A 12,923-nucleotide genomic window follows, 5' to 3' on the forward strand; every position below is an offset into this window, starting at 1 on the left:
CGGAAAATATTGTAAAACAAATGATTTGACAGCGGGTGACTGTGAGTGACTGGGAGTGTCTAGGGGTGTCTAGGGGGGGACGGGCAGTAAAGTATTCACAAACGAGTTGATTACGTGTCCCAAATAGATTTCATGGAATTTTGTTGCGAATTAGCAGTGAAAGAAAAAGAGAAACAAAAGCCAAAGGGGCAAATGCCGTCCGTCCGCTTGGCATGTTCAAGTGATAAATTCAATTTTCCACTTGAACGCCAAAAACCGCTTCACGCCCACCCATTAGCCACCGCCTCCTCCAGCACCCCTCACACCTCCATCCGGCAATGTGTGACTAATGGCGCTTGCTTGTTGCCGGCATTGGCGGCGGCAATCAAACAGAAATCATAAAGGCGTGTTGCCCCAGCATAAACGTAAACAGGCGCTCCGCCTCGAACAATGGGTCGCCAAGGCCCAGACTGTCCATCTCGGCTCAAAGCGCATGCCGGGCGGCGATAAAAATTACAACACTCATACCAACTCGATGCCAATTACAACAACAACAAAGGCTTCCGAATGGGTGCACTGAAGTGTGACTGCTGCTGCTACTCCTGCTACTCCTGCTGCTCCTGCTGCTGCTGCTGCTGCATTGCTGAAGGATATATCGTTGGGCGTGTCCAGCGACCGTTGACGGAATGTGAATCACAACTTCAGCTGGGCTATACACACAGCAACACACACACACACACACACATGCCAGTCTGTGTAAGATACGTTGGTCACATCTGAGCGCCTCACTTACACTAACACGCATGTGCTTATTATACCCTGTAAATAAATGAGCCTACAGACTATAGCAAGTTTATGAAAGGAACAGTCGGTCGACAAACAGAAAATGCGTTGACTATAATATACTAAATATATTAACTAATTTCATGAATAAGAGCTCGTCGATTCGAATGAGCCGAATGCTAGAGAATAAACCTATTTATATATAAATATTTCGCTGTGTTGATAAATAAACTCATTGCAGTATACCAGATAGATGATGGGAGCAACGGTAAATATTTCACTCTCAGTGAAGCCTCTGAAACTTATTTTTAACAAGTGCATTTTCCCTTTTAGTGCCCTAGAGTCAGATCATTAAAAGGTCTCGAGTGTTGGAGATGCTTCGATGTGAAGGCTTCAATAAACAAATTTATTAGTGAAAGATTTTTCTGAAACGATACTTTCTGTTATATATATACTAAATAACATTTAAATATATGTACTTCTGAGGGTGGGCAAGAAAATAATCGCAATAAAGTAAACCAAATAAATTTCTGATTGCAAAGACTTCTTCAAGGCTGGGTAATGATGCCAAGAAATCAATTTGTAAGCAGCTGAGCACAACAAATAATAAAAGCAAATATTAAAATAAGAAAAATCAGATGTTAAAAATTGTATTGCCTCCATTCTGTTTACACATTTGTCAAATACTCATATTCATATTCCTAGTGATTATATCTTGCGATAACATACAAAATGTTTGCGTGCTTTCCGGTTCAATTCAAATACCCTGTAAATCGCTGTAATTACGGGCTAAGTAGTTGTAAAGGGCTCTGCCCCATACCCACGCCCACTGCCCACTGCTGAGTGATTTGGTCTGATTCAGACCTTTGACCAGTCGCTTTTAATGCGATTTTGGCATGTGCAGACAGACGAAAAGTGGCCAAATAAAAATGGTCATAAAATTGAATTTTTTATGAGTGCCTTATGCCCGAAAGGGTTAATTTCGAGAAATAACCCCCGTGAAGCGAAGCGAAGCATTAAGCGGAAAAGGCAAAGGCCAAATGCTGTTGACAACAACAAACGATGTTCAACATTGGATATAGTCTGCTCACATACATACATACATATACATATATACGTATACAGTCACAAGTGAGGCAGGGGTTCGTCTCACCATTTGTTGATTCACACCTTTTTTGGCATTGGGGTTTTATGCTGACTGCTAAGCAATCGAGCTGTGGGAGCAGGGGGGAGGTGGGCCGTGGGGCATCGCGTTGATTAACGGAAGCATTACTCACAGAGAGCGGGGCTCAATCAAGTGCAAAATGCAAATGTTTCGAGCAGCTGAAAACATCAACACAAAAAGGAAGCTGTAGACCATAAAAGCGGGCAGCAGTAGTAAGTGGCAGTAGAGCTGTCTTAGCCCCCAGGCAGCCGGCGCCCCCGCCTCTGGCCATCTGCTGATGCGCCTTGGCTTTGGCTTGCTGCATTTATTGCGCTTGTTAAGGCCAACAGCGCAGCGGGCGGTCGGGGCGGGGCGGCGCTGCTGCGAGGGGCGCCGCAGCAAGTTAAAAAGTCATAAAATGATATTTATTTCATTTCGTTGCCGCGTAATGCGCACTAACCGGGTGGTGCTGTGCCTTGCGGGTGGCTCAGCCAGCCGCTGAAGCCATCCACAGTTGGAGCAGCTAAAGATGTGCTATAGATTTGCCTTTTATGTGAAATTTATATTTCAACGACCTAAACAGAGAGAGAGAGAGAGGGAGAGAGAGAGAGAGAGAGAGGGTGAACTCGAGGGGGATAACAGCTAGTCGGCGTAATAACAAAGAGTAAATCTACTTGTGTTGGGCGCGCGGGCTCGGGGGCGTGGCAGGGCAGTCGCACAACTATTTGCCGCTCGCTTTATAGAGTTGAAGCTCTTCTGACTTCTGCCCAGAGGCTGCTGCCGGCGCTGTGGAAATGTGGAAATGTGAAAATGTGGGAATGTGGGAATGTGGAAATGTGGAAATGGCAATGGAAATGCTCTGCTTCAGCCTTGTGGCTTTTTAATGTTTTCTTGTTAAAGTTTATTGAAAAACTTTGGACAGTCACGTTTGAGTAGTCAGCGGGTGCCCTAACTTATAACAGCGCACACACATATTTATATACATATGTATGCATGTATATATATATTTATATATCTCGTATCTGATGCCTGTCCAGAAATGAAACAGCTGCACGAATGCACGCCCCAACGCCCATGAAAGTGGAGCAAAGCGATTTTTTCCGTTTTGTTCGGCAAAAAGAGGAGCAAGAGAAAAAAAAGACATGGAAAACTGACAAATAAAACATTTTTGTGTTGTATTTTATGTGAAAGACGGACGTTGACTGGCCACGAGGGAGAACGTGAGTCAGAGAGAGAGGTGAGTGAGAGAGAGGGAGAGTGAGAAGAGCCCCGCCCATGTTTGCTCATAATTGAAATTTCGCGCTAAACAGGAAGTAGCCGCATTTGCTCTGCATTCCTAGACACTTGTTGTGCCTGGAAGGTTCACTAGGCAGGGCCAGCGCTGTCCATGAGAGTGCCGCAGTGCTGCTGAATTTATGGGGCAGCTGCAGCTGCGTTGGCCCAAGTGGAGAGCACATGTTGCACAAAGAAAATAATCGAGATCGGTTGCTTTTATTCGCTTGAAATAAATGCGCCTGAGTGCGCACAGTTTTTAGAAACCAAAATAAAGCGAATTTCATTCGCAATATGAGCAGAGAATACTTTAAACTGAATCTATGCGCCGATAAGAGGCTTTGCTGCTCCGCTGGCTTGGCGCATTATTGGTGTACTGTGCGATGATGCCTCGACTTTTGTCAATTCCATCATCATATATACATATATAGATATATATTGCATGCATATGTATTTGAGCTGCCTGAACACACTTTATCCTCTATTCGCGACATTTTCTTTAGCCATTCTAGCCCATTTATTTCAGCTCAGCGCCGTCGTCGTCGGCTCTGTCGCTGCTGCCACTTTGTATTGGTGTCCCTCTGTCATGTGGGGAGATCTCTGGCTGCAGCGGCACCAGCCTTGCACGTACTTCACGGTGACATGTGCTTCCTCTGTTTTATTTTTGTAGCAACTCCCCATAATATTTTTCTCTGTTATTTTCCACATGTGAAATTGAACTTTGCATCTTGGCGCAACGTGCCAGTGCGCTGCTCCGCTTTCCCCACTCCCTCGCGAGCAATGTTGCACTTGACTTGTGGCGCCCCCCTCCCTCGAACGTACTGCACCCTTCGTCCATAGCTCTTGCTTGTGACGTTGTTTTGACACTGCGAACGCGCGCGCGTGTTTATAAATAAATATTTGGTATATATAAACACACACACATGCACGCATATGTGTGCGTGAATATGGAAATATGTTTGAGAAATATTTCCACGCTTTTGCCTGCTTCAGCCGTTCGCCGCTGCCTGACAGCGCACATGTGTCGCATTTGGCTGACGGCTGCAGGGGGCGAGGCGGGGCGGTGTGCGGTGCTGCACCCCTTGGCTGTTTTTCCCTTTGAAGTTCATATAAAATTAACAAAAAACCAATTTACAGCACAAATGACGCGCTGATGAGCACAGCGCAGCCACCGTCGACTGCTGTTCGAGGGCGCGAAATGTTTGCATTGCAATTGAACTGTGCGCCGCCTCTGATCTGCGCTGAGCTGAGCTGAACTGAGAGCTGCCACGCCCCCTGGCTGTATTGCGCGTGTTGATTGCCCATCAAAACAAAGCCGGGCATGGCTGGAGGAGCGCAGCTTGAGATTTGCCTACAACAATCGAGTGCGCATAAATCGAATGCTAATGCCAAGAATTTCAACTTCATACATACATAAACGAGTGTGTAAGTGTGAGTGTGCGTGTGTGTGTGTGTGTATGTTTGTGACAGTAAAGACTTGTGAACATAAAAATAGTGACGATTATGATGAAAATATTCATGCGACAAACGGAAGCCGTAGCCAAGTGCCATGACAATGTCCCAGGAGCCAGCGTGTTGCCCCTCTCCACCTCACACAAACGTATGTGTGTGTGTGAGTCGTTAATGTGGCAACGTTAGGCAGCACATTCGAGTTCCATTTAAATGCGCCACTATCGAGTGGGGCGAACTCTTGAGAGTCTCAAAAGTCAAAAGATGGAAATTGCCCAAGAAACGGTCGGCATTTTAAGCTCTCAAGTGCTTGGCTGCTAATAAGTTAAGAGGAAGCAGCAGACCTGGCAGCAGCAGCAGCAGCAGCAGCACACATAATTAAATTTAATGCCCAATGCGCAGGGCAAACAGTCAGACGAGGGCGTAGCTGGGGGCATGGCAATGTCTATATCGAAAGCATCGAAATTCAATTTACAACAAAATCCCGCGCGCTGCCATAGCCAATGCCAAGCGAAATAGAAAATGCCAGAAAATGTGTCTCGTTTTAGCCCAAATCCTGTCATAAATTGCTGCCAGTCCAGCCGAGCACTGCGAGCGGCAACAAAAGACAGACGCCCAGACGGCATCCAAAAGGAAAATATGCTGATGTCGATGTCGAAATATGATTTGTTTTTTTTTTTTCTTTTTTTTCGAGTGGCTGACATCCTAGCATAAAAAACGTTGCTCGTTGGTAGTCTGGGAAATGAGATATGACCGATGTTGCTGCTGTTGCGACGACTGCTGCTGCTAGAGTTGTTGTTGTTGCTGCTGCTGCTGCTGTTGTTGTTGTTGCTGCTTCAAGGTTAGCTGCTCTATAATAATCTGAGCGTAAATTACAACAACCAGTTGATGGCATCGTAAAAAGCACTGGGCACCAAGTTGTAACAACACTTGGACACACACGCACACACACACACACACACACACACACACACACACACACACACGCACACACTCAAACACATGCTCGACCTCGCAAATTATAAAGTTGTTTGGGCCAAAACTGCTGGCTGGCAAGTTTTCGTTCAAGTTTTCCCTTTCTTTTTTTTATTGTTATTTTTTCTTCTCTTGTTTTTTTGTTGTATTCTATTTGGATAAAAGAAGCTGCAGCACGTTTTATGTAACGCACATTGATAAGCATTTTGGCATTTGTCGGTGAATGATTTGCAAGTTTGCACAAACTGCTTGCACAAGGCGCCATTTTGTGCAAACGTGTGCGAATATCTATCGGCATCAGAGAGTGCGGCTGCCCTTTTGGCACAGTTTCCAGCACGGACGACCAAGTGGGTCGGCTGGAGACAGTCCGCCAGACCCAGAAGCAAAGGGGCGCCCTCGAATGTTTCGTCTGCTGGCCAAGCGGATGGCTCGAGCTCGCTGCAGGCACAGCTTTGCATAGCTTCAACTTCAATGCGAAAAGTTTGCCTTTCAGCAGTTGGCAGGCGAGTGAATATGATTGCAATAGCCAGCGATCTAACTCAATGACTAGATGAACTCTTTGATTATGATTTGATTTGTTTGTAGCCCTCGAGCGTTGTGCCGAAATCAAAGGGTATTTCGTGGAAGAGCATGCCTAATGAAACATATCATTCAATAGTGTCTGCCCAGAATATTTATTGATACTCGAGTTGGACAGGGATTTCTGTCGAAGGAAGTTGGCGTGTTTGTGAAGTCGATTCTGCTACTTTCTTAGGGCTGTATTTATATAGAATTGAAAGTATTTGGAATTTAGTAATTGTTTATTTTCTATCACTCTCTCTCTCTCTTTCTCTCTCTCTTTCGTTCGCTCACGCCACTTTCTCTGTCTCTCTGTCCACCTGTCCTTCTCTGTCTCCCTTTCTAATTCTCTCTCTCACGCCACCATTCTTTGTCTGTCTCTCTCACTCCACCTATCTCTCTCTACCTCTCTCTCTCTCTCTCTCTCTCTCTCTCTCTTCTTTCACTCTTTCTCATGTCTGTCTCATCACCTTTCTTTTTCTTTTCTCTCTCTCTCTCCTTCTCTCTCTCCCTCTCTCTCTCTCTCTCTGTCTATTTCTTTTTCTATCTTGCTTTCTTCTTCTCCTTCACTATATCCATCCATATCTCAGTTTCTTACTCTCTTGTTGTTTATCTCACTCGCACCTCTCTTGGCTCGAAAATGTTTAAACACATAATATTCTGGCCTGGCCTTTATCATTGCAGCCCAAAGTCCTCCTCAGCATCTATCCTAAAGAGCTACTGGATCGTGTCTTAACCTGAATATTTCCCTCATATGTAGGTCTTGAGGATAGATGCTTAATGCCTCCTCAAGCCTTTCCCACATTTTTTATCAAAAATTAATAAATTAATAATGAGTCCATATCATTTAATTTCCCGTTAACAAATGTCATTTGGCAAGGTCTTTGCCAGGTGATTGCAGGGTATATGCTGGCCAATCACTGAAATTGAAAAGTGTGTTTGGGAAACGTGTACTTACTGTTCTTTTGAAAATCCTGGGATTCCTCTTCCGCTCGAATCGCCGTCGGCTGCTGTAGCAACAGCAAAAACATCATCGAAACGACAATTGAAACCGTTTTCCCTGTGAACAGCGCCGTTCGCGTTCGTGATTTTCGATGTGTGTTGTGTTCTAGTTGCTGTTGTTGTTGTTGTCGTGGTCGTTGTCGTTCTTGTTGCTCTGGTTGTTTTTGCCAATTGGCGAATGTGGCTACTCCTGAAGTTGTGAATCGCATTTTTGTGGTTCCTGTTGCAGTTGCAGTTGCAGTTGCCATGTCGCTTGCTGGTATTAAAAATTGTATTGTAGTCATCGCGCTGTAGTCGAACGAATGAACTTTTCGTCATTTATGGCGCGCTCTTCAGTTTCTCCAAAGGGTCAAAGGAACGAAACGAAAAGCGAATAGACCAACAGCTAGGGCAATACATGAGGTTGCCTGGGCGCCAATAGACAAATGCCTCAGTCAGTCTGTGTGGGTGTATGCGTGAGCGCGTTTTGTTTGAGCTGTTGTTGGCTATTTCCGTTTCCGCTGGCGTTTCCGCTTTTGACTTTAATGAAGCGCCAACGCGCCTTTAGTTCGCTATCGTCTTCAACTTGGCCCATAAAAGGCACATTTCAAATGGCATTTGGATGTGAGTCAGCCGCTGCTTGTTTGCCCTCAGCTGCTTTCAAATCGAAAGCGAGTCCTGCTGCCACGGGAATCTTAATGTCCTTTTACATGTTTATTTGCACTTTTATTGCCTTCTCGGCATGGCGGATTGGAGACGTCCCTCAGCCGGCAACTGCAAATAGAAGAGCGAAAGGCAGAAACAAAACATGAGACATGAAACACGAGCTCAACAATAACATCCAAAGGTTCTGCTCTTAAACATAACAAAACCAGGACAACGGCTCCCAATTCGGATGGATATACATATATTGTTATGCTACGTTCTACATATATACTTCAAACAATGTTATGGAGTTTGCATAGCACAAGTATATATATTGCATGTATATATGTTTATATATATATGAGTTGAGTCTTAGGGAGCATTCGGCCAGGCCGAAGTTAACTAGCTGTACTCTCGACTTTTGTCGTTTGCTGCTTTCGGCAAATATGAAGAGTGCTAATAAAATGTTTTACTAACTCGCACACACACGCGCACATCAAGCAAATTGAACTCATAAACTTGGCCAAGGGGGTAAGCGACTGCTTTTATTGGCATAGAAACTGCTCTCGATGCTCGCCTGCGAATTGCCTGTTTTTATGAGGCAAACGCATCGCATCGATGAGGTGTGATTAATGGCACATTTCAATGCGAGTCTTGTAATTAAGGCGCGGCGCAAGTCGATTTATTGACGTTGATGCCACAGTCCAGTCCAGCACGGGGCATACCTGGACTCTGGCCCCGCTCGAGCAGGAACTGCAGCCATTTAATTGCGTGCTTAGCGCGAGCGTCGCTCATTAGGCAACGCATAAAAATTGATAAACCAACCCCCAGCAGGGCAACGAGCTGCCTACCGCACCCCACCCCCACAACAGAGGCTCGCCCCCTCTCGACCAGCGATGCGTTGCAGCCACGGCCTATTTAACCGGGCGCACACACTGTGGTTGCATTAATTGGGTGAGGCTGGTTGCGACAGCAGTGGTGACAGGCAGCAGAAGAGGTCTGCTACTCCTGCAACTCCTGCTGCTGCTGCTGCTGCTCCTGCTGTTGCTGCTGCTGCTGCTGCGGCTCACCCAAGTCCAGGTCAGCGTAATTATGCAACATTTGGGGTGGACCTTTTTCAGCCACGTTGTTTAATGAGTAGCACACCCACACACACACACACACACACACACATTACACTCTGTAATCTGCGTATAAATAAAAGAAGCAAAGTTCATAAATTTTTATGAACTTTGGAGAGGTGCTTTGATTAGAATGATAAGCGAACGAAATAAGGCCCAACTGTCTGCCGTTTGCATTTGATTGCAGAGCTGAAATTTGTTACCTTCTCAATGCCTGTTACCTGCAAATAGGTGAGCCAGCCTGTCGGCTCGACCGCAACTTTGCTCATTAGTAAATTTTATGGCGCCAGCTGCAGTCGTGGAAAACATCGCAACATATAACATGAGTAGTTTTCCGCTTGCTGCTCTTGTCAGCTAGTTGGAATATTTAATTACTGATTAATTAACTCGGCGGCATTAGCGCCATTCATTGGGCAGCGCCGTTGGCCAAACTGAACTTGCGGCTGGATTTGCTAATTAAAAAAGTTTCGCCAGCAAAGGACAATAAGGTGTTTATCCACCCAACATTCTTGATCCACTTGCCGCCTTCTCTGTCTGTCTGTGTGTGTGCGTGTGTGTGTGCGTGTGTGTGTGTGTGTGTGTGTGTGGCACAACTTTTGACATTTATTGACAGCGGTGTACACATGCGTTAACAGTCCAGTGTAGTCTGAGCTGGGGTCTCTGGCTTCCTCTTTATAAATAGCCTGGCAAAAGTTTTGACTAAATTTACTATTTGCTCTGCAACCGGCGTCTTTTTGGTGTCTTATCTATTTATATATTATATATTATGTCGAGCCCTGGACCCTGAGGCAATTACACATTTGCTGCTTTTCGGCTATTGATTGGCTTTCAGCACAGGTGTCCGACCCAGGGCCCGCCCACAGCGGCAGCTTGTCTGGAACATGAGTTGAGCCTTGTCAAATTACCGCAGCCACTCCATCATATTTAATTCAAGCACTGGCAGGTGCAGCCAGTCACCCACACACATACACACACACATATATAGTCTGTCTGTGAGGGAGCGTAAATTTATGAGCAAATGCTCAACTTTGCCATAAATGTTCATCATAATGTGACACAATTTCCTCAAGATTTAACGCCGCATCAACTCGGGCGCCGAACCATCGAATGAGCTTAAGGAATTCGAATGCGAATGCGTATATGGGTATGAGTATGGGTATGGGTATGAGTTGGGGGTACGGCTATGCGGGTGTCATGGCCATTGTGGCATACGCCATACCCCATGCCTCCACTCCTGCAACTCTCATGGCTCATAAAGTGGCTGGGCGCATAACTCGTTTTACTTTTGCTTCCGCACAGCGGCTGATGGCAGCTGACATAAATTTTAAAATGAAATAAAAATAATAATATTATAAGAAATATACATTTTAGCTGAAGTCGAGGCGTTGACACACCAACACACACACGCATAGATATTTATTATGTGGATAGACATAGCATTGGTGCTTATCTGGCAATGAGTGGGCGTGGCAGTTGGCACTGAGTCCTGACGGGCAATCACAGTTCGTGCGATGACTGTGCCCTAAGATGCTGTCAGGACGCGGCGACAACAAGAGCACAGCACAGATTGCAATTGCCACAGTGTGTGTGTGTGTGTGTGTGTGTAATAACATAAGCGTGCGTCTGACAAGCATAAGCACCGCTGCTGTCACTGTCATAGCAGCAGCAGCAGCACCATCACCAGCATCAGCATCAGCAACAGCGCCTGCCAGCAATGCGTGTTATTACACCGCGCGGCATACTTTTAGCGCCACTCAAAGCACATTTCACTTTCAGCATGTGTTTGTGAGAGTGTGTGTAAATAAAAGTTGAATTATGACAAAAGGCATGCATCAGGCAGCAGCAGCAGCAGCAGCACCAGCAACAACAACAATAACAATAATAAGAACTATGGCCTGATAATGCGCTCTTCACTGACTTGGCCCGACTTCCAGCGTGTGTTTACGTTAAACTTGTCGTATGCGCAATTTGTGAAATATGCGAGCGCCTTCTCAGCCAACATGAGCAATAACATGCTCCATGTGTGTGTGTGCGTACGTGTGTAGTGTGTGAGTAAGCAATTAGTTGCCTTTTCAGCTGAAATAAAAGCAATTCGAATGAGAGTTCTGTGTGGGTCTCCGACCAAGTCAGAGGCGTAGGCTGAGACGGAGACGAAGATGGAGGCGACGTTAAACAAACAGCAGCTCATTAATATCCTTTATGCGTTTATTACACCACCCGGCAGCATCTTATGAAAAAGATTAATAAATGCGCAACGGCGCAGCCGGAACAAAAACAATAACAAAATGAGCAACGAGGGGGCGGGGCCGGGAAAAGAAAAAAAAAACAGTTTAATTAGTTAAACAATGGCAGAGTTCCTAACGCATGGTCGCTCGAATCAATCAGACAATGTTATATTATTAATAGCCACAAAACGTTCCACAAAATCATTTATTAACGCCACTTAATGGCCATAATTCGAGAGCATTGAATAGGCTTACAGCGATTACGTATGCCCATAATATAATAATTTCGCTCAGTTTCCTGCATAAATTGATCAGCTGACATTTTGGCCTGAATTCTCTCGCACCGATTGCAGCTTGAATAAGTAAATATTTTATTTAGGTAATATTTTCTTTTGTTTGCTCTTTTATTGTTATTCAATTTTAGTGTTTTTGTCACTTTGGCCTATTTCGCTTTTCTTTTTTTTTTTTTTTTTTTTTTGTCAGCTACACGTGAAATCGTTTTATTAGACTGCGCTCATTCATTTGCACTTTTTACCCTTTGGCTGCAAATAGGACAAAGCAAACCTATGCAAATGCTTTAAAAAGTTCAGCGTGGATATCTGGTTGCACGAGGAGCAGATTTACATGCATTTCACATCAGCCCCAACAGCATTCAGCTTCGTTATTCATGCAAAGGGCTGCTGCAATTTCAAAAATAAAAATGTTTTTGTTGCTGTTTTTTGTTGAGCCCTTAAAAGGTGTTCATTTAAAGTGATAATTAAATTTTTATAAAATTTTATTTCAGTGCATTTGAATGAAAATGGAGTTTTGTATGGCACAATGAAGGGGTGATCGAGCAGATTTAATATTGTTTGTAAAACATCTTTTTAAATTATCAATAATTTCCAGCTGTTGAAATTGTGAAAATAATTTCACATTCATTTATGAATTTCTAAAGGCTTACAAAAATATTACATATTTTCAGCATCAATTGAGATTTCAACTGAATTTTCTAGCTAAATTATCTAAATTATCATTCCATATATAGATAAATAGATAGATAGATGGATAGATTGATAGTTTGATATTGATATATCGATAGGTCGGTATATCGATAGACCGATATATTGAAATATCGATAGATAGATAGATAGATGGAATGATGGATAGATGGATAACCGATGGATAACTAGATAAATAATTAGATGGATAGATATATTGATATATCGATATGTCGATAGATCGATAGGCCAATAGATCGATGGATAGATAGACAGATAGATAAAAAGATAGATAGATAGTTAGATAGATGGATAGATAGATAGATAGATAGATAGATAGATAGATAGATAGATAGATAGATAGATAGATAGATAGATAGATAGATAGATAGATAGATAGATAGATAGATAGATAGATAGATATATAGATAGATAGATAGATAGATAGATAGATAGATAGATAGATAGATAGATAGATGGATAGATAGATAGATAGATAATATCTATTAGATATATAGATAGAATGATGGAATGATGGATAGTAGATGGATAGATAGACTGATAGATAGATAAATAATTAGATAGTGAGATAGATAGAAAGGTTTATGGACGTAGTTAATGCAACCTTATGTTTCTTATCACCTTCCATTTAATAGTCTACGTATTTTATGGATAAGGTTCATATACATATTGACACTGCTGAGATATCAAAATACAATCAAAAACAATTTGTCGCCTTTCACTTTATAGCCCAACTGTTGTTTGTGGATCATTCTTTATTCACACTATATATATGTACATTTGGATTAAC

At 43.5% G+C, this 12,923-nt stretch overlaps 1 protein-coding gene across 9 annotated transcripts in view; it reads right to left on the reverse strand.

The window, feature by feature from the left end:
- Positions 1–12,923, reverse strand: part of side (motor axon guidance molcule sidestep) — a 75,356-nt gene that overhangs the window by 43,650 nt on the left and 18,783 nt on the right. For all 9 annotated transcript variants that reach the window (XR_016268680.1, XR_016268679.1, XR_016268678.1 and 6 more), the window contains exon 2: positions 7,119–7,915. Coding sequence is in view for 6 of the 9 variants with exons in the window: in XM_018000287.2 (XP_017855776.1) it covers positions 7,119–7,446 (328 nt within the window). In the remaining 3 variants the exon portion in view is untranslated. The remainder of the gene's footprint in view (positions 1–7,118; positions 7,916–12,923) is intronic.

This window comes from Drosophila arizonae, chromosome 2, assembly GCF_054131065.1.
Source record: "Drosophila arizonae isolate 15081-1271.41 chromosome 2, UAZ_ARI_1.0, whole genome shotgun sequence".
NCBI classification, from domain to species: Eukaryota; Metazoa; Arthropoda; class Insecta; order Diptera; family Drosophilidae; genus Drosophila; species Drosophila arizonae.